Source organism: Astatotilapia calliptera, chromosome 11, assembly GCF_964374335.1.
Source record: "Astatotilapia calliptera chromosome 11, fAstCal68.1, whole genome shotgun sequence".
NCBI classification, from domain to species: domain Eukaryota; kingdom Metazoa; phylum Chordata; class Actinopteri; order Cichliformes; family Cichlidae; genus Astatotilapia; species Astatotilapia calliptera.
In genome coordinates this window covers 24,765,976-24,793,317 of record NC_137432.1, presented here as the reverse complement: position 1 = coordinate 24,793,317, position 27,342 = coordinate 24,765,976, and the positions used below count along the sequence as shown (strand labels likewise).

General features: G+C 41.4%; 3 protein-coding genes across 4 annotated transcripts; all 3 read right to left on the bottom strand.

Annotated features, from left to right (window-relative positions):
* Positions 1–193: 193 nt before the first annotated feature.
* On the bottom strand, positions 194–14,616 carry iffo1b (intermediate filament family orphan 1b). 2 transcript variants are annotated; one of them, XM_026184498.2, is made up of 9 exons: positions 12,841–14,616; positions 8,294–8,354; positions 6,855–6,950; positions 5,890–6,030; positions 5,605–5,789; positions 5,378–5,504; positions 2,966–3,058; positions 1,685–1,815; positions 194–1,112 (listed from the first exon to the last, which is right to left on the bottom strand). In XM_026184498.2, the coding sequence occupies exons 1-9, from the start codon at positions 13,812–13,814 to the stop codon at positions 1,013–1,015; spliced, it is 1,908 nt and encodes a 635-aa protein (XP_026040283.1). In that variant the 5' UTR covers positions 13,815–14,616; the 3' UTR covers positions 194–1,012. The 2 variants fall into 2 exon arrangements, with proteins under 2 accessions (XP_026040283.1, XP_080164500.1); XM_080308374.1 differs by having other exon boundaries at positions 2,966–3,055.
* Positions 14,617–16,320: 1,704 nt separating this feature from the next.
* gapdh (glyceraldehyde-3-phosphate dehydrogenase) lies at positions 16,321–20,520 on the bottom strand. Its single transcript, XM_026184456.2, has 12 exons — positions 20,407–20,520; positions 19,921–19,966; positions 18,724–18,823; positions 18,326–18,432; positions 18,151–18,241; positions 17,936–18,051; positions 17,640–17,721; positions 17,388–17,539; positions 17,205–17,283; positions 16,964–17,047; positions 16,779–16,876; positions 16,321–16,697 (listed from the first exon to the last, which is right to left on the bottom strand). Exons 2-12 carry the CDS (start codon positions 19,941–19,943, stop codon positions 16,628–16,630), a joined length of 1,002 nt encoding a protein of 333 aa, XP_026040241.1. The 5' UTR covers positions 19,944–19,966; positions 20,407–20,520; the 3' UTR covers positions 16,321–16,627.
* Positions 20,521–24,350: 3,830 nt separating this feature from the next.
* nppcl (natriuretic peptide C-like) lies at positions 24,351–26,341 on the bottom strand. Its single transcript, XM_026184296.2, has 3 exons — positions 26,060–26,341; positions 25,336–25,508; positions 24,351–25,101 (listed from the first exon to the last, which is right to left on the bottom strand). Exons 2-3 carry the CDS (start codon positions 25,432–25,434, stop codon positions 24,805–24,807), a joined length of 396 nt encoding a protein of 131 aa, XP_026040081.2. The 5' UTR covers positions 25,435–25,508; positions 26,060–26,341; the 3' UTR covers positions 24,351–24,804.
* Positions 26,342–27,342: the final 1,001 nt, after the last annotated feature.

Genomic DNA, 27,342 nt, shown 5'->3' with positions numbered 1-27,342 from the left:
GGCCCACAAACAATGTGGTCCTCAAAGCGAACACATGTACACTTTCTGAACTGGAGGCATCCGAGTGAGAGGAGTGACATTCAACTTTCCCAATTAACTCCTGTTATATTTGATCAAGGGCTTCAGGAGAAGAATAGAAAGCAACTCTTATATCATCTGATTTAAGGCTTAGGAACACAAAACACCACAGATCTGAAGAGCAACTTCTCAGGATTTTAGTTATTTTTTCAAATCACTTTGAAATGACTTGAAGTTTTAAGGTTTTTACATACATTTCCCTTGTTATCCAGAAAACACCTCACTTTATTGGAAGGAGGCCTGTTGGTAGTCAAAGACTCAACTCTGTTGCTCCAGTAAAAATGCACATAATGTTTGCGTTTTTCTGATTTTCTTCTGTATCTTTAACTTTTCATTTATTGCCTCAGGTTTGCTTTGCCTGTGATTCTATTATCGTTTATACAAGAGATATGGTGAACAGTTAATGCAGCTGCAAGCCACTAAAATGCTCTCTCGCGGCTTTTTATTAAACCTACATGTGTGGATAAAGATTCAAATTCAAAAATTCAGTGTTATATTATTTTAAGACTGAAGCTTCCTTGTTTCCTGGAAATATTCCTGTAAATGTGACTTTAACTTTTAGAGCTTCAGTGACCATAAAAGCAGATCAGAGAGGAGTTTATGACGCTTACATTATCCTTGTTTTAGCTCGTGTCCGTTTGTGTAGAATGAATAAGTCATGCTATGTCTTCCTGTAACCACACTTACAGTCAGCTGACCCTAGGTCCTTCAACCTACTGAATCGTCACAAAATGAAGCACAATGACAGACTTCCTCGCTCAGTCAGTTCCATCTCACTTTCCAAAGTGTCCAGAAAAAGAAATGACTCGTCAAACAAGTACGTAAACATGGTGTTGCCGTAGTCACGTAGTCAGCGCCCATTGTATCGGTGTGGTCATGGATGCACTTGAGATCGTGTGACCACAGCCGCTGTTAACGCTGGAGTGAGCATGTGTCATGTTCTCCCATTGCTCGAGGAAGAAGGTGGAGATACCGACGGCTTGTCGTTTTCTCTCGCTTCACTCTCCTCAGCGGGTGGAGGCACAGCAGACGGACTGAGAGGGGCAGAAAGAGAAATGCATCATTTTTTCCAGTAGAAACTAAACTCGCTCTACCTGTGGGTTCGGTGGTTCGCTATAATTTTCATTAAAGGTTTTGATATAAAGTGCGATATTTTCAGATGGATAAATATTACGGCTTTTAGGTAAATGGAGACAGTTGGCATAGATTTTCAGGTAATAAAGTCCAGCCAGTTAAGCATAAAGCTTATTTATATTTAAAGCTAAATAAACATATAGTAAATAGTGTAGTCATAACTAAGTAATAACCATGTCTATCATGTGTATCAGGTGTATAAACAGGTAACAAATCAAAATAAAGAAAGTTGAAATAATATAATGCATTTTGACAAAAGGGGATTATAATAATAACTTTACTAGATACACATAATTAAAGCTGAATACACCTATACTGTAATGTTTTATAACCCATTTAATAAATGTTTATTTTAAATACAATATAAATTAGATATGCTGTATACACTGAAACTGCTCGAATAGTTTTTTTTAAAGGAAGCTAAATAGATCAATAAAATCAACATCAAGTGTGTGTTTATGTGCGTGTGTACCTGTCTTCGCTCTGTGTGATGAGTCTCCTGCAGGTCTCCATCTGAACATCCAGGCCTCTCTTCATCGAGCACATCTCCATGTACTCGTGCAGGTGTCGGTTCATGTCGCTCTTAGCTGTGGCCAATTCCAGCTACAGTCAGAAAACTGAGAGTTAGACTAAATCACTCCAAGAATACATTCGCATGCAATCAACAGCAATCTAACAGAGTCTCGGTCTCACTTCCTCACCCATGCAGAGAATATCAAAACAAATGTGAAAAAATAAGTGCATGCCTTTGCAAACAGACTCCCGTTACGTGAACATTTGCTATTTCTTTTGTTTAACATGAGCACTTGTATAATCGCTCATTCAAAAATCAGTCACTAGTTATTGTGAAAATCTTCAGGCTACAACTGAACTGAAGTTGTAGCCTGCAGTTTAAAGTGAGTTTTCAAACTCAGACTGCAGACATTCTGAATGTGTTCTGGCACCAATTCATGTTTAAATATTTTCACACACTCAACTCCTTAAAGTTACTGATGGTGTTTAGAGCCTTGTGGATAGCTTTTTCGGTGCGATAGTCAAAAAGGCAAAGTTTGACGGATGTGGTTTCTGTCAAGTTATAGCTGGAATTTAATAATCAAATGTAAAAAATTGGAAGGATCACAGCTTTATTACATAGTAAGTCACATTTAAGCTGGGTGAATGATGACTAGGGGGTAAAATAAAGACACTTAGGTTAAAAAAAATCTCAGTCTAAACATACTCTGACCAGCGTTTCCTCTCTCACAGTAAACAAACCCATGGCTGGTTTATAAGACAAGGACAGAGCTTAGTTAGTCCTCGACTACAACCTGTTTTCACTGAAGCCCTTCATTTAATTTTTCTTTTCTAGCCTGGAAGTAGGCTTAGTCAATGTCTGAGAAACTATCTGTCAAAGTTTAGAGTTAGACTCAGAGTTTGTTAAACCTGCTTTCTTGAACAACCCCCTGACTATGTGCAGCCAAACTGCTCAGGCTTACATAAACTCATCTAAAATGTATGAAAGATGTAAAGAAAGGCCTTTAAAGTACTTTAAAGATTAAATTCAGCAAGGCAGGCTACTGCCCCTTTAAAACAAAGCATAGTAATAGTATTTCACTTAATGTCATTATTTAGACATCATATTGTCTTGTGAATGCAAGACACAAAAAACAGTGCAGGAGACATAATGCATGCAGCAAAAATGAAAGAACAAACTGCCAGCATGTAGGATGAAGGAAGTTATTTAACATATAAAAGTACAGAGCAAGCGTCTGACCTCAATTTGGTCAATGGTCTCTTGGTATTCCTTCTCTCGAGATTTGAAAAGACATTCGGTGTCATTAATCACCTTTTCCAGACAGTCCTCCTGCTGAAGACAAACACGGACATGGAAATTTACATGCGATGAAAGGTAGTTATAATCGGTTTAACGTGTGCATCATCAGACATCACCGCAGACATAGAACCATCAAAGCACAGCTGTTGCAGTGCTCCCATCAGCTCACATTTCACTGACTTATTTCCCACGGGAGAAAGAGCAGACTTTTCAAAGCGCACACAGCTGGTAAATGAAAACAAATACCTACATGCATTTCTTGGAAACAAACACCATGTACGCTAAATACAGGCTGGATTTGTGCGAGTGTTGTTTTGTTGCCTGAATTGGCCCGGCCACAGCAGAGCACCGAAGGGCAGCAGACTGAGCTTTGAAGGACTCCACTCTGCCTACTGTTCTGGATAAAGTCCACTTATAACCACACAAACAAAAGCTTCTTTGAAATCTGAAGCAATAATATCAAACCATGTGCACTTAGAAATTACAGTGCGCTTCCTCTACTTTATAAAACTCCTTTATGCAGTGACTTAAACAGTGTTTAAGCTGAAATTCTGAAACGTTTTTTTTAAAGTAACAATAGATGTCAGATGTCTCTTTATAACTGCATTCACTCAGGATGAACATCTGAGACATGGCTGAGAGAATTTAGTAATTAGCCATGCTCTCTGTTTTTGCGACAATGACAAAAATAGAGAAGCACACATGTGCCAATTAAAGAAACAGTTTATTTTTAATCTAAAGAACCAAAGAAAGAACTTAAACTAGCCATGGGATGTGTATTCAGTATTGCCAGCAGTGTGAGAGAGTGCGTGAGTGAGGAAACGGCATATGCAATGTTGTCTCGTGCCATGCAACAAACCAAGATACAACCAAAATCTCAGAAGTGTCTCTGGAGAGGAAAGCCACGCTGGCAGCTGAGCTCTGAGGGCGTTTGTAGAGCACACTGGGCCCAGGTGCTGCCAATCGTGTTAATTAGTCGGCACCTGCAGTACACGGGTGCTACACAGGCGGACTGAAATGCAGGTGGGGTGAGTGGGTTGTCTTGTGATGTTATCTGTGTTTCATTTTTTTTTTTGTTTTCCCTGCACCTTTTGCAGGTGCACGACAATTCAGAAACTCAATTTCACTGAAACCTGAAAGGATGATGAGATGCCAACATATAGTAATGAAAATTGTTCCGTCTTTCAGAAAGATCGACATTTACGGTCACGTGAAAAACAAAAAGAAAGAACTGCACAGCCCTGTGAAAAACAAAGTACCTCGTGTGAATGAGCAGACTGGATGACCACCTTTAGCACAAATAACCTTAAGTAATTGTTTTCTATATGACATTCTGTCTCTCATGTCCCTTTGGGGGAATTTTAGCCCACTCTTCTTCAAAGTGTTGCTTCAGTTTATTGAGGTTTGAGGGCACTTGTTTATGCACAAGTGTCTAACATCCCAGACCTGAGTCTGGTTGAGGTCTGGACTTTGATTGCGCCACCTTTAGACTTTGATTTTACAGATTTGCTGCTGTACATGTCCTGCTGGATGACCCAGTTTGGGCCAAGCTTCAGCTGTCAGACAGATGGCCAGATTTGACTCTAGAATACGTTGGTATGCAGAGGAGCTTATGGTCGACTCAGTAACTGCAAGGTGCCCAGCTCCTATAGCTGCAAAACAAGTTCATGTCACCCCCCACCCCACTGTTCCAGAAGTCTTGTGGTTTGTTCTGATTCAACTTTGCAAAACCAAGCTGTGCTACAATGGTTAAAGAGAATAGGCTTTCTCCTGGTAACCCTTACAAACAAGCCATACTTGTTGAGTCTTTTTTTTAATGGTACTGTCATGAACTTGAACATTTAATATGCTAAATGTGGCCTGTCGAGTCTGAAAAGTAGTTGCAATCTGCCAGAGCACTGCACAGTCAGCACTTGGGGTGAATTTGCTCTGAGCTTCTGGGAACACTGCGGCAGTGTACTTAGTTTTTCACAGAAATAAATAGAGCCTTGTGAAAAAGTGCTTTCTCACATGACTGCATGTGTCAGCTTACTAAGTGAGGTCTATAACTGGTGACCACAGATATCTGTCGATTTCAGTAAAACACAGGCTTGTTTATGCTGTGTGAATGTTTTGCAGAAAACAGTGATGATGGGGTAACTTCTGACAGTCATAATTCCTTGCAATTAGTATTTTTAATATGCCACAACGATGGCTAAAGGTAAATCTTTCAATTTTTCAGCTTTTTTGAAGCCTCTATATGTTCATAAATTAGCTCCTCTCTGGTAGCCACAGCTATATTTCTAACAACTTTGAGCTTTAAATCTTCACAGAGAGTTCTCTCAGTCTTAAACTTGTGTGACTGCTGCCTACCTCTCCCGGTGGGTGGGTGGGATCTGGAGGCAAAGTGCATCCTGGGAAATCCTCCCAAAGCAGCAGCGTCTCTTCAGTCTCCTCCCACGCTAGACTGTCACAGTCATCCTCAAACTCACATTCACGCCTGAAAATTTTTTTTAAAAAAGTATCAATGCACACATACAAATGCACATGGCCTGAAAAGACGACTCAGATTACAGTAATTACATCTGCAGACCACTCACAGCTGGTTTAGCATCCTCTGCATCTCCTCATTGATCTGATTAGCAGCAGATCCACAGTGCTCCTCATCTTTAACCACTGCTCCGTCACTTTCGGAGGTGCTGACGGGCTCGTCACACTCACTCCCATTAAAGGACAGAGGGGTTTGTTTACGGCGGCAGTTTAGCGATGGTTGGTTATTAGGAACCTGCAGAAAAGTTTGGGATTAGAGGATCAGACTAACAAGTAGACACTTGCTAAAAGCAGATAAAAAAAGAACCAGAGATGATGAGATTAAACAGTTTTACCTGATACATTTGGATGACGTCTTCACAGTTCCTCTGCTGGGCCACATCGCACAAGCGAGCAGTGATGTCGATCCTGCGGCAGATGTCCATGTCCACCTTCATCGCTTTCTCCTGGATTTTGCTGTCCAAATCTGACAAATTCTACAGAGAGGATGGATATGGGAACTGTTCAGCATCACTGGAAAACTGTACCAATAAGACTGATTATGACATAATAGTAGCACCATTTTCTTATACAGCACCCTAAAGATAGAAAATAAGACCCCTGAAAACTCAGGGGTCACCAATCCTCAGTCGTTTGGTACCAGACCATGAGAGTTGAGGCTCAGTTGTGAAATTTATGGTTTTCGGGGGGGTTTTATCGTTAACTCGGTTTCCCTGGGTCTTTTTCCCGCGTTGTAGTTGTGCGTCTTATTTTGAAAGAAATATTTATGCATTACCATAACGACCGGAGAGCATTAAGGGACAGAGAAGAGGATGTTACTCTCAATGTTGTTGGCGCATTTCAGTAGGACGCTGTTAATAAAGTTACAGAATTACAAGGTTGGGCACCGCTGCTGTAACTAAAGCAAGCTGTTTCACACATGGACTTGGAGAATCCTTCCTCGGGAAATCTCCTGATTGGTTTACGTGGAGGTACTGCAGAGTGTGCGGGATGCAGAAACCATGACGACTACTCGCTAGCTATGAATTCACTGGACTATAACCTGCAGTACTCTCACGTCAGCACAAATTGTTGCATTTGGACAGCAGACTTTACACTATGGAGTTGGCAGGTTAAAGAGTTGGGTTGGATGTTTGCGTTCTCACAGCCACGTTTATCCAGGTGATGTCTAAAAAAAAGTTCAGGGCTTCAGTGTGAAAGCAGCTTATAAGGACAAACTACCAAGTGAATGCAGAGGGACATCTGATTACTGTAAAGAGCTAAAACTGTTTGTGATTATTATATGAATGTATGAGCTTACATTGCTCAGGAGCCCTTTGAAGACAACCAGCTCCGTATTCAGATGCTGGACCCTGCGAACCAGCTCGTCCTGGCAGCCTTCGCTCTCCTGCAGGTCCTGCACACGCAAAAGAAGTCATAATGAGCAAATGCACTTAACCACAACTCTCTTTACTGTAGTTTTTGGGTCACATTGTGCAAAAAGATTTTATCTGCAAAGAGCACATTCAAATCCTAAATGCATAATCACTTCTGGGAAGCTCTAAATGAGTCTGACATCATGGTAACCCTCAAAGTCTCCCCGCTGATTTATTCACACGTGCTGCAGTTACAATACTCGAGAAGCATTTTTTTTACCCTTTTGTGGGCTTAAAGTGCGGTGGTATTTCCTGTCAAATTGGGTCAGGTAAAGATTCCTCGCAATGGGGCACATGCTCAAAAACACATATACAGGAAACCACTGGGCTTAGAATGAGACCTTTGCCATGAAGTCAACATTTGGGGGGTAGGAGGCATTCGTTTTGGGGGCTTTATCTGTCATCTCAGTGGTATTCATATTCTCGCTCTTAACTGTTACTGCACAAAAAAAGATGAATGTCACGGCTACTCTTCATCACATGTGTCTACATGTAGACTAAAAGCAGACTTCAATCAAACACTAATGCTAATCAAGCCAGAACTGTTAGACAGCATACTGAGTATTCATTTAATTTTTCAGCATTTCACTTTGGCTATATATAAACTAAATTATGCCATAATGAATGGTTTCATTGTGGGGAAATGTGTTTATAAGGACACAAGTGCAAGAAATACAGTAATTGCAATTTGATGGTTGGCGACAGGCAGATATAAATACAACTTTCATGTCCTTAAATCCATTTTGGCACTGTTAGCAGTGGATGGTTAAGGGGTTTCAGGAAAAAAGCTAATCAATTAAAAGAGAGTGCACTAGCATTGGATGACTCATTGATAGCAGCTAAAGAAGCTAATAATCATTGCCAGCACAGAGAAAGAGGTATGTGCTTGGCAAGATCAACAAACAGCTGCAGCACAATCTATATTTAACCAAACTAATCCGCCCTACTTCTCTCACTTTCATGAAACTATTTAACCTTTAACATTATTGTAAAGACGCCAGCGCAGCCTTAGCTAAAGCGTGTCATGCAGCATAGAATTAAAAATTTAAAGCGAACGGATATGTATTAAAGACGTGTGTGTGTGTGTGTGTGTGAATGTTTGTTAATTCTGTCACTTCAGAGAACTCACATCAGTTTTCTGAGGACTGCCTGACAGCAACTATTGCGGGTACTTGCCAAAATCTAACCTCTGCCTTCATAATAACATATAATCATTTATAATATCCAGACTTTCAGTCCCCACAGTGGGACTATATAAACAGATTTATGTTCCCCCATCTTGAGAAATACAAGAACAGACAAAAAAAAGGGTACATAATGTTACCTCCTGTAAGTCTGCAATCTTCTGTTGCAGATCCATCCTCATAGTGTATTCCTCTTCCCATCTAGGAGACACAGAGATAAGTTTAAGAAAGACATTAATAATCTTCTAGTTCATGTCTTCTCGGATACAGAGATCAGAGACAAAGAACAAAACATAAATTAGGTCTTCATCAGCTCTTGACATTTATAAAAGCAGACAATGCTCCTGTGAATCAATTAATTCAGGTAGTTGAAAGGCTAAAGGGGCTAAAAGTCCATTTAAAATGCACCTCTAACTGCAACAATCACATTCTTGATGATTCATTACATCAAGTAATTCAGCAATCAAGGATCAACCAAACAAAACACACTTTCGACAGGAGATGGATAACAAGTTGCTTAGCAGCAGCAATTTACTCTGCACTCACTGCTGAGCACCGCCTACCTAAAAGTGGAATTAAATCTGTGCTGTAACACTTTAACAGGCGCTGGTGTAGATAAAAGGCTGAGAAGGCAACCACATGCTGCAGGGTTAAATGCAGTTGCCTGACTTCAGCTCTGACCTGAGGCCCTTTGCTCAGTCTTCCCAGTTTCCAGGCAAAATGCCTAAAATAACTAGCATATGTGTGACCAGACATGTAGTAAAAGTAAGTAAAGCTGTATTAGCATCTCCAGTTTGTTTGGAGTCTCCAATTTGTTTCAAACTAAATGTGAAACATGGTCACCGTCTTGGTTTTGGTGTTGATTAATGGCCAGAAAAGTGTTTTTGCAGAGTATTACATTGTTACAGTGAAGCTGACCTTTGACCCTTCATCAATTTCACCAATTTAATTACTGTATGAAATATTGTTATTTTATAATAAGTGAATGGGATGGTTGTCCTGATACAGACAACCTGAAAATATTTTCTATCTCCACTGGAATCCGTCCCATAAACAAATTTTTAATTTCTAAATCATCAAAATTTACATTACATCTTTTTTTCTTTAAATGGTAAATGGCCTGTATTTATATAGCGCTTTACTAGTCCCTAAGGACCCCAAAGCGCTTTACACATCCAGTCATCCACACACACATTCACACACTGGTGATGGCATGCTACATTGTAGCTGCAGCCACCCTGCCGGACACTGGCGCCACCGGGCCCTCTGACCACCACCAGTAGGCAACGGGTGAAGTGTCTTGCCCAAGGACACAACGACCGAGACTGTCCAAGCCGGGGCTCGAACCGGCAACCTTCCGATTACAAGGCGAACTCCTAACTCTTGAGCCACGATCGCCCCGACTTAAAGGTGGACATGGTCCAGGAAGGTCAGTAAATTGATCCTCAGCTCTTCCTGTCCATGTCTTGAAGTATCCTTGGGTAAGATACTGAACCCCAAGTTAGTGTGGGTGTAAATATTTGATAAAAATGCTTAGGCACAGATAAAAGTACTGTGTGAATGAGACTTGGAGCGCTCAAATTAAGTAGATAGTTTTACTGCCTTACTTTCAGTTAATGTATTTTGTTTTGCACTATGCATATTTTATATGCCATTAGGTCATTTATTGTGAAAATTCTCATGTAGGAACTATTGTACTGCATTTTGGTTCCACTGGTGCACCTGAGGGAGATGCACGCCCATGTTGATGTGTGAGCATGGCAAGTTGAAGCAAGAGAAGCCAATTTAATTCAGAGAAAGTTGTTTCTTAAAAGTATCTGTAAAGTGCTCATTTCTGCCTCAAAGCATGGGTCAGCCAGCGAGGTATGTTTGTATGTTATATAGATCATTTTATGTCTTTAATTCACTCGTCTTACTATCTCATTGGATTTTATGTTATGTTTTAGTTCGACGGTGGCGTAGTTTGTGATAAAGGTGAAGCTGTAACAACCCCAAGACCTTACAACTAACATTAAAGCCAACTTCATGCCATCAGTAAAAGAACTCTTTATTGACTTTAAGAAGAGGTAGAAGTGATAGATAGGCTGTCATTTATCTGCACAAAAAAGTACAACTAGATTTCAGTATAAGTGTTTGAGTCTCACACTAAAATCAGTTTACTGCAGTTATATTAAAGATAATAAAAAAGGTGTTCGACTGAGTGAATCACCGATCCCTCACAGGCCAACTCGCTGATGCATCTCAGACCATTGTGCCTGTGAATCTGATCTTTAACACATTTAAAAGCCTGAGCAGAGACTACTGCGTATGTGATCACAATTTCTGTGATTTCATACCACAAGGGGAATTTCACTCACTGCAGTCTGCAGCCTCTTATAAAAAAGCTGTTTAAAATGCAGAATGCTGCAGTACAAGAATCCCTACAGGGAATACTAAATCTGAAATAAACTGAGTCATGAAACAGGGGTTGTTGTTGTCATAGCAGGTGCTTGTTAGATCAGTAAGGAGAGCGCGCACAGAAAACTGAGAGGCACTTCCTTCTGCAAGCCAAGCCCCCCTCCACCAGTTACATCTTGCAGTGCATGCTGCATTGCAGATACAGTATGGAGTGTAGAGAGGACGACGGTGCGCAGTGGAAGGAAGAGAGTGTGAGAAAGGAAGAAAAGGTGCGACTGTGTCGGTTTTAAAAGAGAAAGAAAATATGAGCTAGAGCGTGTGGTTGGCAGAGAGAGGGGTTTTTTGGCAGTGACAGAAGGAGGTTAACGGGGGGAGAGACAGTTGTCCTTGAAAAAAATAAAAGAACAGTGCAGAGAGCTAGAGGAGGGTAAGTCTGAAAATTAAAATACACCACAAGCTGCTTTAGGTTGCAGTAAAGGTAAACAGATATAATAAAAAATAAGATAACAAGCATTACATTATAAAATGGTATTAATATTTTAAAAGCTATGTAATAGCCTGAATCTGAGAGAATAAGTTTCGCATGAAGAAACATTTTGTGACGTCCTCATTTGTCCTGACTGAAGGGGGCTGCAGAGACCCCTCAAAACAACTCATTAGGGGAGGAAAAGACTTTGAGAGGGACAAAGTGTGTGAAACCCCTCAATTCACAAATAAAATGTATATATGTCTGGACAGCAGGCTGGGAAATGACGCACACTAGTGTCTCTACAGACAGAGAAAGCAAGCGTCTCATCTGTCTCACACTCTCTGGATTGTTAAAGTCGTCAATGTGCTTCATACACAAAGAGCCCACTATACTGTGCTAAGGATCTCCGCTGTGAAGAATGCATGGCTGCTCAATTGGATATAATCTGAGGGAATTTAATGATGAATGCGCAAAGGACCTTTTTGGAGTTAACAAATAATTACAAATAATACACAATCCACCAAAGCTGTCGGACAAACTTCAAATTTACAACAGGATTTATGCAGTTTTAGATGTTATTGCTAAGCTTTCTGGAGAAAAGACCAATCACATTGTTCCATATTAGCGATTAAGTGATTGGTCACATACACAGACAGCTGTCTTTCTAAAATGGAGATCAAAGCATCCATATTTGAACTGGTGATGTCATCAGATAAAGTCGCATGAGCTCACAGCAGCAACTGTGGATTACACGATCTCATATTCTCAGCAACGGTTAATCCTCTTCTACTCATCCATCTCACTTTCACAGAATAAGAGTTGATGCTTGTTGTTCTGCATCAAAACCCTCAGATATTTAGTTGATTGTTGATAAGCTACAACCAGTAAATGTTCAACATAAAAGATTGGTTCTTACTTGAAATGGGGCTCATAGCCAAATCTCCCATAAATAATTAGTTCACTTAAATGTTGGTAAATGAGGCTGTAAGTAATAAGTCTCGACATAATATCCAAAAATACAATCCTGAATTCTATTTTCACATTTCCTCTCTGAACTTCTCTCTAGATAAAATCATTACTGCCTTTCAGCATAAAACATGATGGCTCTCCATATGAGTGACCACATGTTAATAAAATCCAAATAATATACTAACCTGCTAATATTTTCTTGCAGAACATAATGTGACAAAAAAAACAAAGATGGGGCCATTTTTTTTCTTTAGAAAATGGTGTCATCGCAGTTTGTCCAGCTCAGACTCCACAGTTTAAAAACACTCAGATAAATGTCTGCAGCACTTGTGTAAGGACATCTACAACAACACATTCTTGGAAAGATAATAAACAATGAGACATTATCTTCTCTTTAAACATAAAAGAATGGGTGTTTATGTGTATTATTTAAATAATATTTGCTAATATGTAACTCTAAAAGCTGATACTGATGTTGGCATCTGACCCATAAAACGTGTACAAACTGAGCTAAATGTTTGGCTGCACAGAGGACGACCACTAAGCTTTGACCTCGATTCTACTTCATGTTTGTCCCCTGAGGTGTTAATATTTTTTAGTGTATTTGTAGCAGCAGCACCTGCCTCTGTGGTTAGTCATGTGATGAATGCAGTTCCAGGCTTGAAGTGATCGATGTAGAGTTTTTGTGCTGACTCTGTGGTGTAGCAGGAGACAGCTGGTCTGCAGCTGTTCTGCTCACTTCTCCAAAGTAGAGCATTACATACACTCAATAAAGCTACAGAGCAATCACAAGATTTATTTATTTTTTAAATAGCCCTGAAGGAACTGCAATAAAAGGTTTGGTCCATTTACCTGCGTTTATACTCATCTCTCTCCCTCTTCACTTTAGCCAGGACATTGTACAGGGCTCTTATCTCGGGGGTGATGGTGTCAATCTGGACACCAACTCCATCCGGGTGCACCCAGGATACTCCTGGGCTGGTCAGACGCTCAGCACCGGAGCCGAACTTGCGGGTGTGGTTGTAAGACCAGATTGTGCCCGGAAGGAACCGTGGAGGAGGGTTGGTGGAGGCTCCCGGACCTGTGCTGTTGTTAGTTCCCGTTTTAGAGCCAGATCCCGGGGAGTCCACAAGGGGGGAGGATAGGCTGATGGTGATGGCTGGGTTGCAAGCGGCATTTGTTTGTGTTGCACTCGAGTTTTCAGAGGCTGCAGGTGGCAGGGCAGGCGCGAGAGGCGTTGTGAACAGTGTCGTAGGCCTCCTGGCCGAGTTGTTGGTGTTGTGGAAGGGCAGGGAGCCGGGCCTAAGCTGTATCGTTCCGACAAATCCCGTCTGCACGCTTACCTCCTGGGTGTGCGCTTGGTTCTCACAGCATCCACCTTTGCAGCCCTTGTTGGCGTCCAGCGCCTGCTGGAGCTGCTTCTCCAGAATCTTATTTCTGCGCTCTAATTCGTGCACTTTAGCCAAAAAGCATCTGAAGCGCAGGTTGAGAGTTTTGAGGACGCTGATGTTGGAGCCCAGGTCGTTTCTGAGAGCCATCGCAGCAGGGGGATGCGGCACAGGGCGGTGCTGATAGTGGCTGCTGTGATGGAGATAAGGTGAAGACTGCGAGGGTGCGGTGAAGTCAGGCCCCGAGCCGGGCTGCTCACCCAGCAGAAGGGAAGCCTCGTCCGGTGCACCGAAAACAGCGTCGGGAAGGAGACCTGAGGGAGAGTCCGGGTGTCCGGGCGCCTGGTTCTGCTGCGGATGCTGTTGGAGATGCGCGTTGGCCCCCAACAAAGGATTCATGCTATGGTATGGAAAACTGAATCGCTGCAGATCTGGCATGAACACGGACAGGAACTGGCTTGCTACAACAGAATATTGTTATAATATAGATAATATCTGACATCCAGGAACGGCGTGTGCGTAAAACGCCTATGGCCCCGTTCACTTGGTTATATAACTGTTTATAAATAAGAATCTTATCCTTAAAGCCCAAAGGTCTTAACGTCGGCTGATGGATCAGTGCTCTCTGACGATCCACAGAAAAAAAAAAACAGCCTAAATCAGGACAGATGGATTTGGAAGAAGACTACAGAACACCGGACGTGCGCCTCAGCGTGATGCTTTGCAATAATAAATGTAAAATAAATGAAGAAAAAGCCGCAGAGCATGAATGAATAAGAAAGAAATCCGGCGTCTCCGCGTTACTGAAGTTCTGGCAACAAGCTGTGACCGCAGGCAGGAGAGAGCGCTGCGGGATTGGAAGATCCGTCTGCCGTAAATACGCGAATAGAGGAGCCTTTATTAACTGTTTGCTTTCTTGTTCACATTTGAAATCATTAGCCACAGCTCCAAACAAAAAACATTAGAGGATTTAGTGAAACTGGACTGAACCGTGACGTCAGACCTGGAAATCACGCTTTCACTGTTTTGCGGTCATTTAAATTTAAGTTAGAATTAGTCCAGTTTTTTATTTATTTATTTTTTTAGAGTAATTCAGCATGTTTGTTTATTCTTATTAAATCTGATGGAGAGTTAAACAAGAAGACTGCTATCCAATTCGCCAGTTACATGCCTAAAATTACTGGTGTTTATGTTACTTATCACACTATAGTTGCAAAAAATAAATAAAAACACCTCCTCTGTGTAACCCACTATCTTTCAATGTGACCATAAAGCTAAATCACCTGAGTGGAGCACTGTGGGGTTAATAAGTCCCATTAGCTCAGGCATCCCTGAGGGGAGGATGGCCCTTTAGGACAGGTGGGAGGTGCAAAGGAGACAAAAGACACAAACTTACTGACATGCAGGGGTGCTTTATGCTTCAGGGGAGACACCAGGGAAGGGGGAAAAATATAAAAGCTTTGTATTTTTAAATAATTTTTTTTTTAAATTTTTTTTTTTACAACAGAAACCGGAGTTCGGTGGATCAGTTACATGGTGCTTCTTCCAGACAACCAGTGAGACTGAGAATTTATGGCAACAGAACAACTTAAAAGATCCTTTAACATCATGTATCACACTGTAACTCTAACATCTTAAAGTATAAATTTTAAAGTCATCCAAATCAGAGGGCAACACAGGTTTTCAGATATTTGTGCATGAGAGCAGACAGGGTCAGGCAGGGCTAACTTTGCATTGTATTTTCGTACCACTTGTCCATCGCTTTTATTAAAATAAATTTGCAGTTCACAATCAAACACTTTATTATTACATACAGAAAGTACAGTGTGATTTCTCCTGACATACTGAGTTGTGATCTGTAGACAAACTTTGGTTTTAAAAACGAGAGAATTGTGAATTTTGTTCCCCATCATAGATGGGTTTAGTTTGAGGTTAGGAGAAGGTGTCACCGACCTGCTGAGACAGATTTCAGGAAAGAGCTTCATAATCTTAGCTGAATGATGTGTTAGTATAGCTATATTGTGCATTGTTTGGCTCGGGTTCTCCTCACATTCCTCAGTTTTGTGAAAGACTGACAAGAGGTTTGAAAAAAAAAAAAAAAAAAAGGCAATTCAGAGCTATTAATGCCACTGTAATAGGATCAGGTCTATGTCAGAGATGCACAGGTGGAGTCTGGGTGTCCACATCCTCAATGATTTATCCTGGATTGTCAGCACCTCCATGTGAATCCAAAAGGCATCACAGCAGCTGCTTTCTGAGGCCTTACCATCCTCCAGGATGGCACCAGAGGAGCCAGACTTCCAGCAGAACTACTATTTAATTATTTAAATAAATCAATCCACACTTCATATGAGTGCTTTCAAGTCATTTTGTCATACTGAAACAAAATTAATTCGAGTAGTGATGGTGCACATGTTTCTCTTCGAATACAGATGCTTTAGCAAGTGTAAAAGAATGAATAAGGTTACACTATGACCTCCACAGTCACCAGATCTCACCTCAACTCCTAGATAGGATTTTTGGTGATCCTCTCCACTTCTGCACCCGTTTGTGTGTCCCATCATATTCACTGATCTCACCATTTGAGGTACATTAAGTACCAGTCCTAACATTGGCCTCATCTTTTATTTCAAACATTTTGCACAGTTTTTTAACCCATCAGATATCCTCTCAGGGCTGCACAGCAGCTCCTCTGTGTTCCAGAGTTTGATTTCAGTAATGGACCAAAAAAAAAACAAAAAAAAAAAAAACACTGTTTAAAACTAAAGATTCTGTTATTATGAAACCGAATTCACCTTTATATACTTAAATGTTAATGTCTTGTCAGAAATTCATCAGGAACAGCACTTAAGCTCATTTTCCTTTCAGTAAATAACTAATCTACTCCTCCAGATCAGCCTTCATACATTTCTGTTCAGATATAAAGGAGGAACAGGAGACTGAATCTCACAAACGAAGGACTTTATTCCACCACTGCAGTACTTCAGTACTACAGACAAGCAAATACATTCACACCTTTACTCCAAACCCAAGAACAGAACAGGGAATTTGAAAAATAGAAAAGAAAAAAAAGAAAAGCATTGGTCTCTAATTTAAATCTTTTGCTCTATGTGGGACCTTTCCTCAGGCGTATTATGGGGGATGGCTACATGATGAAACCAGAGTCACAGAGAATACAATGCCTTTTTGTACATTTGTAACTCAGGACTAAGAAGAATGTGGGCTATGCGACAGTTCAGCGACAGCCAAGTTTACTCCTTGCTAGCCATGTGGGCCATCAGGTCGCAGACACGGTTGCTGTATCCAAACTCATTGTCATACCTGGTGAAGAGGGGAGAGGTTAGCAGGAAACACTGGCAATAAATAGAAAGACATTGAAAGTAACCAGTGTTGAAGGCGTACCATGTGACCAGCTTGACAAAGTGGTCGTTGAGGGCGATGCCAGCGCCGGCATCAAAGATGGATGAATGGCAGTCGCCGTTGAAGTCTGTGGACACGACCTTTAGGACGGGGAGAAGAGTGTGGCACATCAGCAACGAGATCCACAGACAAAATGTAGCCATGAAGTGACAAAGTTTAGGGCGTACCTGGTGCTCTGTGTATCCCAGAATGCCCTTCATGGGTCCATCAGCGGCAGCCTTCACAACCTTCTTGATGTCATCGTATTTGGCCTGAAAAAGCAAAGCAGTTATATTTGCATTTTTAAAGAAAAAAAACACAAGCGGTGAACCACATGTGTAAATCTGAATTTAAAATCAAAGTCATCCACCCATTTTAAAAAGGAAATTTTTAGATCAATATTTTGTAAATTGCACGTGTGATACTCACTGGTTTCTCCAGACGGACTGTCAGGTCAACCACTGACACGTTGGGGGTGGGCACACGGAAGGCCATGCCAGTCAGCTTGCTGGGGGAAAAAATAAATAAAATGTTTCACTTGAGTACTGGAGCATTACAAAGCAAAATATTGTTTTAAATTGTACATTAGAGTAGTGTTTTATTTGCACTCACCCATTGAGCTCAGGGATGACTTTGCCGACAGCTTTAGCAGCACCAGTAGAAGCGGGGATGATGTTCTGGCTGGCGCCACGGCCATCCCTCCACAGCTTGCCAGAGGGACCATCCACAGTCTTCTGGGTGGCAGTGATGGCGTGAACTGTGCTCTAATAGACAAACAGAAAAATAAAAATAGGAGGACAATTAAAAATGTAGCTTAAACATAATATCTTCAAAACTGCTTAAGTGCTGTGTATGAATTCCTACCATCAGGCCCTCAATGATGCCAAAGTTGTCATTGATGACCTTGGCCAGAGGTGCCAGGCAGTTGGTTGTGCAGGAAGCATTGCTACGGAGAAAGAACATCAGTCAAGTTTTAATTTTAAAATTAAATGTTTTAAATGAATGAAATTAATTATAAATGCAAGATCAGTAAAGACTGTCACAGCTTTCATTAGAACAGATGTGTAGTTGTTATTCATTGTGTTCAAAATATATTCCTAAATCTGTGATTTTGGCAGCAAAAACTCATTCATCTCCAAATATACCAAAAAGATTCCTACCTGACAACATTGAGGGACTTGTCATACTTCTCGTGGTTGACACCCATGACAAACATGGGAGCGTCAGCGCTGGGTGCAGAGATGATGACTCTCTTGGCACCACCCTTCAAGTGAGACTGCAGGATCGCATTGGAAACATTCAGTTTTCTTTTTGCACATCACATATAGCATACTACCTTTTTCTGCATTCACATTTTACATGATTTAGCACTTACAGAGGCCTTCTCAATTGTGGTAAACACACCAGTGGACTCCACCACATACTCTGCACCAGCCTCACCCCATTTAATATTGGCGGGGTCCCTCCTGAGGAAAGAAAATAGGGGTTATCTCTGAAACCATTACACAAATTAATAGCTTATACAAATATGACAGGCGAACTCAACTTACTCGTGGAAAACTGTGATTTTGTGTCCATCGATGACCAGCTTGTCTCCCTCAACCTTCACCTCGCCTTTGTAGCGGCCGTGGGTGGAGTCATACTGGAACATGTAGACCTAGAGAGGGGATAAGGAGAACTTTTTAGACAGGCTTCACAAAAACGGGGGGGGGGAGAATAAATGAAGTGTGTGTTCCTGGCTCCAAAAGCCCTCATTTTATATTTAATTTACCCAGTTTGCTAAAATGATCAAATTCATACTTACTGGAAATGGAAGGAAAAAAAAAATCCAACAAGTATTTGACAAATAATTTTACTAGAATTATGTTATTCTAACATTCAGTCATACAAAGCTTGTGGTGAGTTCGAGCTAACGCCTTATATTCCTTTCATTTCCTCCTTGACTGACCATGTACTCCAGGTCGATGAAGGGGTCATTGATAGCGACAATCTCCACCTTCTTGGAGTGGAAACCAGCACGGGTCACCAGACGACCGATGCGGCCGAATCTGAAAAATGAACAAGAGGCGTTTCTCATTCTGGCCAGTAGGTGGAGACATCACACCACATTAAACTGACTACAGTCACGTCTTTGAGTTTCGGTGAAATGAAGGCGCTTGTTAAGATGATAAATACGAAAATAGATTTAAAAATAATAATAAATCAGAGCAGAGTTTGATATTTAGTCAGAGGCTTCCCTGTAACAGTTTAGATTTTTCTTTTGTGTGGGGCGAGATCTCCCCAGAAGACCTGACACCACAGTAGAAAGGCCAGGGTTCAAGAGGAGGGGCTGAGGGGGGTGTGTGCTTTTCTCTCTGAGAGGCTAAAGTCGAAATTAACCTCCAATGTGGTAATCCTGGTTACGCAGTGCACTGTTTGAACAACAGCAGGGTTACTTTTTAACCACAGGTCCAAAACTCCGGGCGCATAGATACACTCTGTCCTAAGAGACCAGGAAGAGAGGCGGGTGGATGACAATTTATTGAAAACAAATGCGTAGATCCGCGTCAGAACACGTGCGCTCATTGACATTTAGGTTACATAGGTCGCCTTTCACTCGCTGATGACCCCGAGGTCAAAGGCACTGGCTATTTAAGATCAACAAGAACATGAGAACAGCCGGCTGTCACCATTTAAATAACACAGCAGGCTGTAGAAGGGTAAAAACCCTTTTTGAAGGCTAATTTTAAAAATAGACCCTCCAGTAAAGTGACAGGACAGAAGACCAGCCTGAGACAAGTTTTATGTAGCTGCTCCCCAATACTGAATAATGTGAAATGTTATGCATTAATCCTTAAAGTGCACTGAACTGCAGACTTGCAGTGTACTGGACTGGGCCCTCGTTTAAATAATCACACATTATTCCATACACTTGGATAGCATCTTGCATAATACCTGCATTCTTTAATACAGGAGTTCGTAAAACAAACTTTAACAAGCGTGGAAACCTGAGCCAAGACAGCGGCGTGGTAATAATTCCCCACTGATGAGAGGGATGTGGTGGTGGGAGTCGCAAAGAAAAGTCCAAAGCTGAACCTCAGTGTGCGTTGCTCATTTGGTTTAATTAGAAAGATTTAGAGGAAGTGAAGGGGATGATCATTCTTACCCATTGATACCGACTTTCACCATTTTGCCTGGGTTGGTCTAGTCCTCTGGAAGGAAAAATGAGAGGGGGGAAAAGGTAGAATTGCGAAATTTATGAGGTACTTTATTAGCATTAAGTTGATGATAGCTGCTTGGACTGCAGGTTAAGATAAGTGAAGACAACTTCAAGAACAACATGTGAAAAGTATTCTACTGATAAGCTATCTGTGATCACAGTCCAAGTAAAACTCAAAGCTAATCTGCATCGAGGAAAAAACTTCAGACTTTGCAAAACTAAAAGCATAAATGACTTAATAAACATGTTAAAATCTCTTGTCCTGCTAAACTTCAAACGTAATGATGATGTAAAGTGAGTTTCTTTTGACTTTATGACCACGTGTGCTTTAAAATTGGGCACAATTAAGCTCGTGCAGATTTTTCCAGGTGATCTAAATCAGCGCGTTGAGTCATGCAGCCTGAAGCCAATAAATTATTTGAAGGTATTTACCGTTTGTGAAGGGGCTCTGCCTGTCTTGGGACTCCGGATGTGAGTGGGTAAGAGCAAAGTTAAGCTGCGTGTTTTATGATTGACCGAGGTGTGAAGCCACGCCCCCATCAATGGTGACCACTCCTCGCCCCGCCCCGCCCCCTCTGAATGTCAAGGTCGTCAGATGCACAGAGACATGCAGAGTGGCCGCTGCAACTTTACTTTTAAAAAGCTCTGGTCTTATGATCTAAGCTCTGCTGCGCATTAAAGGCCTGAATCTGGGAAATGTTTAACTCATTTTTCATTATTCCAGCAGCCTGTGCCATCAGGCCTGCTTTGTGTTTCCACTTTTAAAAGCACCAGATATAGATACCAACATATTAGAGTCCTCAGATAGTGGACTGAAAAAAGAGAGGGGTCTCTCTCTGACCTTCTCAGTAAATACAGACACACAGAGGGAGCAAACGAGGGATCAAATCTCTCCTTCATGGCTGTGACATTTACTGTCCAAAGACCATGACCCTTTGCTCTGTTGCTACTCTTCTTTTGCTGCTGCTCCATCCCTTCAGCAGAAGTCAAAAGTTGAACTTTGGTTACCTAACGTGAGCACATGATCACAGCGCGCATGTGCACAGGGGTAGATTTACTCAGCTGAATTTTGGCTTTATCAGGTTATTTGGTAACCGCTGAAACGCGTCATTGGGAGGCAGGTTATTTTGTCGGTGCTTAACTGTTTTCACTGTTGTTATCTGTTTTTTTTAAGTACGTTTTTGTCTTTTTATGGCAACAGTGTCGACACAGAAAAGAAAGGAGGTCAAGATATATTAAAAATAAATCCAAATAATGAGGGTGTCACTTTAAACCATAAGGCCAGTCAGTCCCAATCTCTCACTAATACCCCCTGCCACTATACTGGGCCTTAGCAGCCAGCACTCCTGATAGTGAATCCAAACCTGGCATGGCATCTTGTCACCAGAGAAGCATTTGAACTTGCAACACTTTGCAGGTCTAACTGAATAAAATTGTAATACTTAGTAACTTTTATTTTCCAACTCAGCTGCCCACAGGGTCCGCAGCAGACCTGCAGACGTGTCGTTCTGCACCACAGCTGGACAGTGATGGTTTGTTTTATGACTTCTGTCCAACAGTTCAGGCATAGCTGAACTACCACCACCCCGAGTGCATGCATGCCAGTCTTGGCCTCTGCTTTGCAGCTTAAGGTCAAAGAGGGGAAGTAAAGGTCAAGCTAAGATTAGACACAAGCTGCCTAGTCAACACTTGGGCCATGTCTGTACTGTAAATGCTGCCTCACTCAGATCACATGTTCTTTTCATATTACAACAGTTAAACTCGACCCACTGTAGACAGGCAGCAGCCACACAGCCACGGAGTAAAACAAGTGTGGAAAGGACTGTTTTACTTAAGAGAAATGTGAGTTATTACTCAGCTAGAACTGAGAAATGTGTTTGAACAGGAACTTTAAACTAGAATATCTACTGTAAACAGGCTCTTTTTTTGTTCAAGTTTATTTTATCAGCAGCGGGAAACAAACTGTATCAACTGCACATCAGTGATCAGCATGCAGGCACGTCTGCAGGGAGGAGAGGCCTTCAGCTACGTTTGTACAATTTGTCTTCTTAAAGCACAGTGCAAAGTCCAAAGAGCAGCTGTGTGTGGCAACGAGCAGATGAACAAGAGGAAATTCATACTGCCATCTTGTGTTGTGGTTCAAGCAGCCACCAGGTCAAGCTCAGATGAAAAAGAAAAGGGACAGTCTTAAAATTATTTCGTTAAACCCTAAAAAGAAACCAAATTTCTACAAGAGGATTCAGCCAAGACTTACGTATCCATACAGACTGTAAGATTCCACGTATAAGGCTGATGAACAGTGAACATACAACAAAAATGTAACTTTTTTTTTAGCAAAGGTTAGAGTTTGGGGTATGCTAGCAGGGTTCTGAAGTGAGGAGACTTATGGGACCAGTTTGTACTCATAAATCAGGAGCATTCCTGCAGTAGAAAAAAAGCCATTTATAATTAGAACAACACAATCCTAACAGTCAAGCACAGACATGGCTCTGCCCTGTTGTCCGGGTGCTTTGCTGCTGTTGGGAGTGGTAAATCTGTGTTGCTGCCATAGTTTATGCTTTATATATCAGGCGAGTTACAAGAAGAGACATTCTCTCAGGGAGTAATTTTAACGCCTGTTAATTATTGGAATTTCCAGTAAGACAATGGCCTCAAACGTGAGTATAAGTCAACTAAAGCTTTCTCCAGGCATCCTCCCTGAATGAAAATCTTTGGCAAAACACCATGTTATGAAAAAATCATCCACCCATACATCCAGTTTCTTAAAAACAATGGGGCTCGGAGCTTATCCAGTTGTCATAGGTCAAAAGGTGGTACGCCTTGGACAGAGTTCCGGTCTATCTCAGGGCTAACGACGAGATACAGACATTCACACCCACAATTTTGAGTTACCAGTTAACCTAAAATGCATGTCTTTTAAACTGTGGGAGGAAGCCAGAGTACCCAGAGAACCCATGCAGCCACAAGAAGGACATGCAAACGCCACACAAAAAGGCCCCAGACCCAGTGTTAACCACCACACCGCCGTGTCACTTCATGCTTAATTCACCAAAGTCATAGCTGGTGTGTTTTACTTTATTATAATCAATAGAATCATTTATAGTAATGGAGATTTTTTTGTTGGGAGTGACGGAGATGAACAGGATTAGAAATGAATGCTTCAGAGGGACAGCTCAGGTCGAGCAGTTTGGAGACAAAGTTAGAGAAGCAAGGCTGAGACGGTTCGGACATGTGCAGAGGAGGGACAGTGGATGTATTGGACAAAGGATGTTCAGGAGGGGGCTGCCAGGCAGGAGGAAAAGAGGGAGACCTCAGAGGTGGTTTAGGGATGACAGAAGGTTGGTGTGAGAGAGGAGGATGCTGTGGGATAGGGTGCGATGGAGGCAGATGAACGGCAGCCACAAGAAGAAAATATACCCATTAGAATCACTTGCAGGTTTTCTGGGTAAGTGAAAGGCTGTGGCAGGAAGAATATGTTTTTAGAGATGTACATTTATTTAAATGTTAGGAAATTGTGAAAAAATATAAAAAGGTCATAACAATTTCTCTCAGTTTTTGAGAGCCTTGATCAACATCTTCAAATTGACTTTTGAAGATTCAAACATTTGTAGTCCCTCAATGTGTGAAAAACAGAAAACAGGTGGAACCAGAGAAATGCTGGCCATTAATTTTCAGTCAGCTGTTTAGGCTCTGATGATTTTCAGATGTTAGTAAGCAGTGATTTGCCATTATAAAACATTTTCAAGTTTCTCTAAATCTGCAGCTGGTTTGAAGGATCTTGAATTTTAGGACACAGTGAAAACCTAACATGTTTTTAATGCGTACTACATGAGCTCCTCACAAGTTTGTGCATTACCAGCAAATTACGTCATAGTGTCGACTGTTAGATTTGATATACTTAACAATGAACATCCTTACTGTATGTTAGTCCCTAAAATATGTCGATTTTTACAACTCTGTTACTACACAGATTATTTTATGCATTCACGCCATCTAATTCTGTAAGCATGTTAAATCAAATTCTATTTAAGCTCATAGGGAAAAAAATTAGCATTTGTTTTTCTTCCCTGGGAACTTTGTTGTAATGCCAGAATAAAAAAACAGTTTTGGACGTTGCAGCCGATCTTCAAATGTTGACCGCTTTTGCCAGAACGACGAGGGAAGAAATGAACTTCCTCCAACAGTCATGAGAAAAAATAATTTAGAAGAGTTATTATATCTGTCATGAGAATTTGATGCTCTGTTTTGAAGGACAAATTGAGATGACGTGTGTGAATACAGAATGAACCATGTGGGCTTTTTAATGCAAGGAAGGAACTGGATTTTATGCGGGGTTGAAGTAAAAAAAAACAACAAAAAAAACCCCAGAACGCCACAAATGTCAAATCCATTTATTCATGCAAATCATAAGTAAACAAAAATAAATTGCAGAAATTTCTGATGCCATCATTTTTTGACTATCCACATCTATTACGGCTGCTTTTAAACAAAATCACCTGTCCACAAAAGGTCTAAACGTTTACAGAGTTGCAGACAAAGCTAGAAGTACAGAAAATGCTAAATTACTTGAAAAATAAGCCCAGAAATTGATGGTGATCATTTGATGTAAACACAGCACACATGTTCTAATATTCAGGTTAACATTTAGATATGGAATAAACTGTGAAGCATCTGATCTACACTGGATGAAACCACATTAGCAGCACTGTAAGTTTACACCATACTACACGCATGTAAACATCCTTCTCTGCAGGTGAATGCCTATGCATGTGTGTTTCCTAATAATCTAAGAAGGATGTAAGCAGTCTTTAGTTTCCTCCTCTGTCTCCACTAACAGCCCAGTCCACTCATAGACCCGATCCGATCCAATTTCAGGCCAAAGCATCCCCGATTCCACCCCCTCCGTGACCGGTCCGGTTCTGCTCGCTTTTGGTTGGCCAGGGTGCCCTTCAGCAGACGGAGCCAGGGGGTCTCGGGCTGAGTTTGTGCATCAGCCCATTTGGGGTATTCAGCAGCTTTGGACCCGGAGGAGAGGGTGGACTGCTCCTCTGCTTGGCTGTTGAGCATGTTCTCCAGGTCGTCAAGGGTCAGAAGGTCATTGTAGCGTTCCAGAAATTGCTCCACAAACTGCACAGTGGAAAAAAAGAAGGAGAAGATGATGAAATTTAATTGTCGGGGAGTATACAAGGGACAATAATTCAATCAGTGATACATTTCATTACTCTCTCTCTGCTTATTCTTTCCTGTTCTGCCTCCCATCCTTTGTGGACTCTCCTTGATTCACTCTGAATTCTCCTCAATCTATTTTTTTTTTTTTTTTTAAATCCAGCCCTCCACATCCACTCCAATCTCCTCCTGTACCTGCACAGCATCAGGAGGAGGATGCAAAGCACGAGCCTCTGTGATCTCCAGGGGAGTCAGGAGGAGCAGAGCGGCACAAAGCAGCACAGGGCACAGCATGGCAGCAGATGAGGATGAGGAGCAGGAATAACTGGAATCACACCGGCTCAGAAGATTCAAACACTGATGAAATCCTGGAAAAAAATTTTTCATTATTCAATGTAAATATTTTGATATAAATACTGAATCTCCACTAATACTCCACAGATTGTTTATTTGACAATTTAGTGTCTAAAACACATCTTTTATTGTGTGTTCACAGATAAACATTGCTGCGCAGTAACAAGTGACGCAAGGAAAATATGCACAGCAAATATAATGTATGCACGGGGCATCTAACTGAAGGCAACTGGTAGTAAATCGAGGTCAAAAGAACTCAAATTCATGAATCTTAGAAAATAAAATTGACATTTGTAATTGTTATTTGAAAGAAAAACATTTCATTTTTGCAGCATCTTAAATTTTAAAAATAAATTAATAAAAATAAATAAATTGAAATATTAGAATTATGAATAAAGAGCTTCTAAAATGTTAATTCTCTCTATATTTTTACAGATATCAAAAAACACTGTCTGGAGTTACTGTGTAGCGATTTTCTTTTATGTAATGCAAGATTTTATTTTACATTCTTTAGGATATGCTAATTCTAACACAACTATGAAAGAGGAAATTTAAGAGCGCTCACCTGTTGTTTGGTTCTTTCTCAAAGCTCTTGGTGTCTTCTGTTATTACAGACTCTTCTCCATCTCCTTCGGTCGCTCAGCTACCTCTCACTTGTTGGCACCTGCTGGGAGCATCACTATCTCACTCAACTGGCTCCTCCTATTCTTCGCCTTCGCTCACTGATGGAATTGGAGGGATGATTTTCTTCCTCTTGCGTCTGTCCCTTTGGCAGTGGCTGAATGCTGGGGCATCAGCTGGGATGCTGCAGAGGTTTTGTAGAGCCAGAGACACCCTCCGCCCCCAAGCACCACCACCCCCACACCATCTTCCTCCTCATTTTTTCTTTGGAGTGATGTCATAGCCTTGTAGAGTCATTGTCATTGCCAAGGTGACTGTGTAGTTTGGACCATGTTAACCAACTGGCCTCAGCCTAAGCTGAGGTCAGAGGGCTGCATTCAGCTGATGCCTTGTCAAAAGTGACCAGTGGCTATAAAGCTTTGCATATTTCAGTCACGACTTAATCTGAATTATACCTTTCCCATGTGGTGACAACACTCTTTGTGCATATTAGCCACCCTCTCTTTCCTTTGTCTCCGTGGTCTTTCCCAGCATGCACTGACCTCCCCTCTCTGTTGGGTTAGTTACAGTCTGTCAGTGCCATCTGCTGTCGGACCCCCTGCCGACAAATTACAACACCATCAGGAGCTGCGCGATCCAATGCATTGACCTTAAAGGTCAGCAGCCTGTGATTATTTCAAGTAAATAAACCCCCTCAGAGATCAGATCAGAAATCAGTTGTTTCAGTCTTAATCTTTCACAAACAAGAAATTCATCTGTGCACAGTACCAACTAAAGTTTAAAAACTAAACATTTACTTCTATTTGCACACTTAGCACCCACTGAATACATTTAAACCATAATTTGTCCTCTGATAAAAACTGAGCCGCTTTTGCAATCACATTGTTATCATCCTGCGGCTGGTAAGTGTCTTTACATAACGTATCAAATCGCACATACAGAAAAACGCACCCCTCTCATGTTTTCGGAGGACAATGTGTGGGAGAGGGAGTAGGCGAAAAGGAGAGATTAGTGATGAGGCAGGGGGGAGGAGGAGGGGAGGGGGGTTAAACTACTGTGTGTGATGTCAGTGGAGAGAGGAGCGCTGGAAGAAAAGTAGGCAGGGGAGAGTAGGAGGAAGAGAAAGGGATGGAGAAAAGCACCAGGCAGAGAGCAGAGGGAGACCTACAAAAGAGATTGATTACAGGAGAACAGAGGCGGCCAACTAGGCAACAGCAAATGTGTCAG

What these genes read in the sequence shown, in the direction of transcription:
- iffo1b (XM_026184498.2), bottom strand. Translation starts at nt 13,814, where the DNA reads ATGCCAGATCTGCAGCGATTCAGTTTTCCATACCATAGCATGAATCCT. An exon ending in AGAGATGAGTATAAACGCAG is followed by an intron (nt 8,355 to 12,840) that starts GTAAATGGACCA and finishes TGTGTCTCCTAG; the next exon opens with ATGGGAAGAGGAATACACTA. An exon ending in AGATTGCAGACTTACAGGAG is followed by an intron (nt 6,951 to 8,293) that starts GTAACATTATGT and finishes TTGCGTGTGCAG; the next exon opens with GACCTGCAGGAGAGCGAAGG.
- nppcl (XM_026184296.2), bottom strand. Translation starts at nt 25,434, where the DNA reads ATGCTGTGCCCTGTGCTGCTTTGTGCCGCTCTGCTCCTCCTGACTCCC. An exon ending in CTCCTCCTGATGCTGTGCAG is followed by an intron (nt 25,102 to 25,335) that starts GTACAGGAGGAG and finishes TCCACTGTGCAG; the next exon opens with TTTGTGGAGCAATTTCTGGA.
- gapdh (XM_026184456.2), bottom strand. Translation starts at nt 19,943, where the DNA reads ATGGTGAAAGTCGGTATCAATGG. An exon ending in AAAATCACAGTTTTCCACGA is followed by an intron (nt 18,242 to 18,325) that starts GTAAGTTGAGTT and finishes TTCTTTCCTCAG; the next exon opens with GAGGGACCCCGCCAATATTA. An exon ending in GCATCATTGAGGGCCTGATG is followed by an intron (nt 17,540 to 17,639) that starts GTAGGAATTCAT and finishes TTTGTCTATTAG; the next exon opens with AGCACAGTTCACGCCATCAC.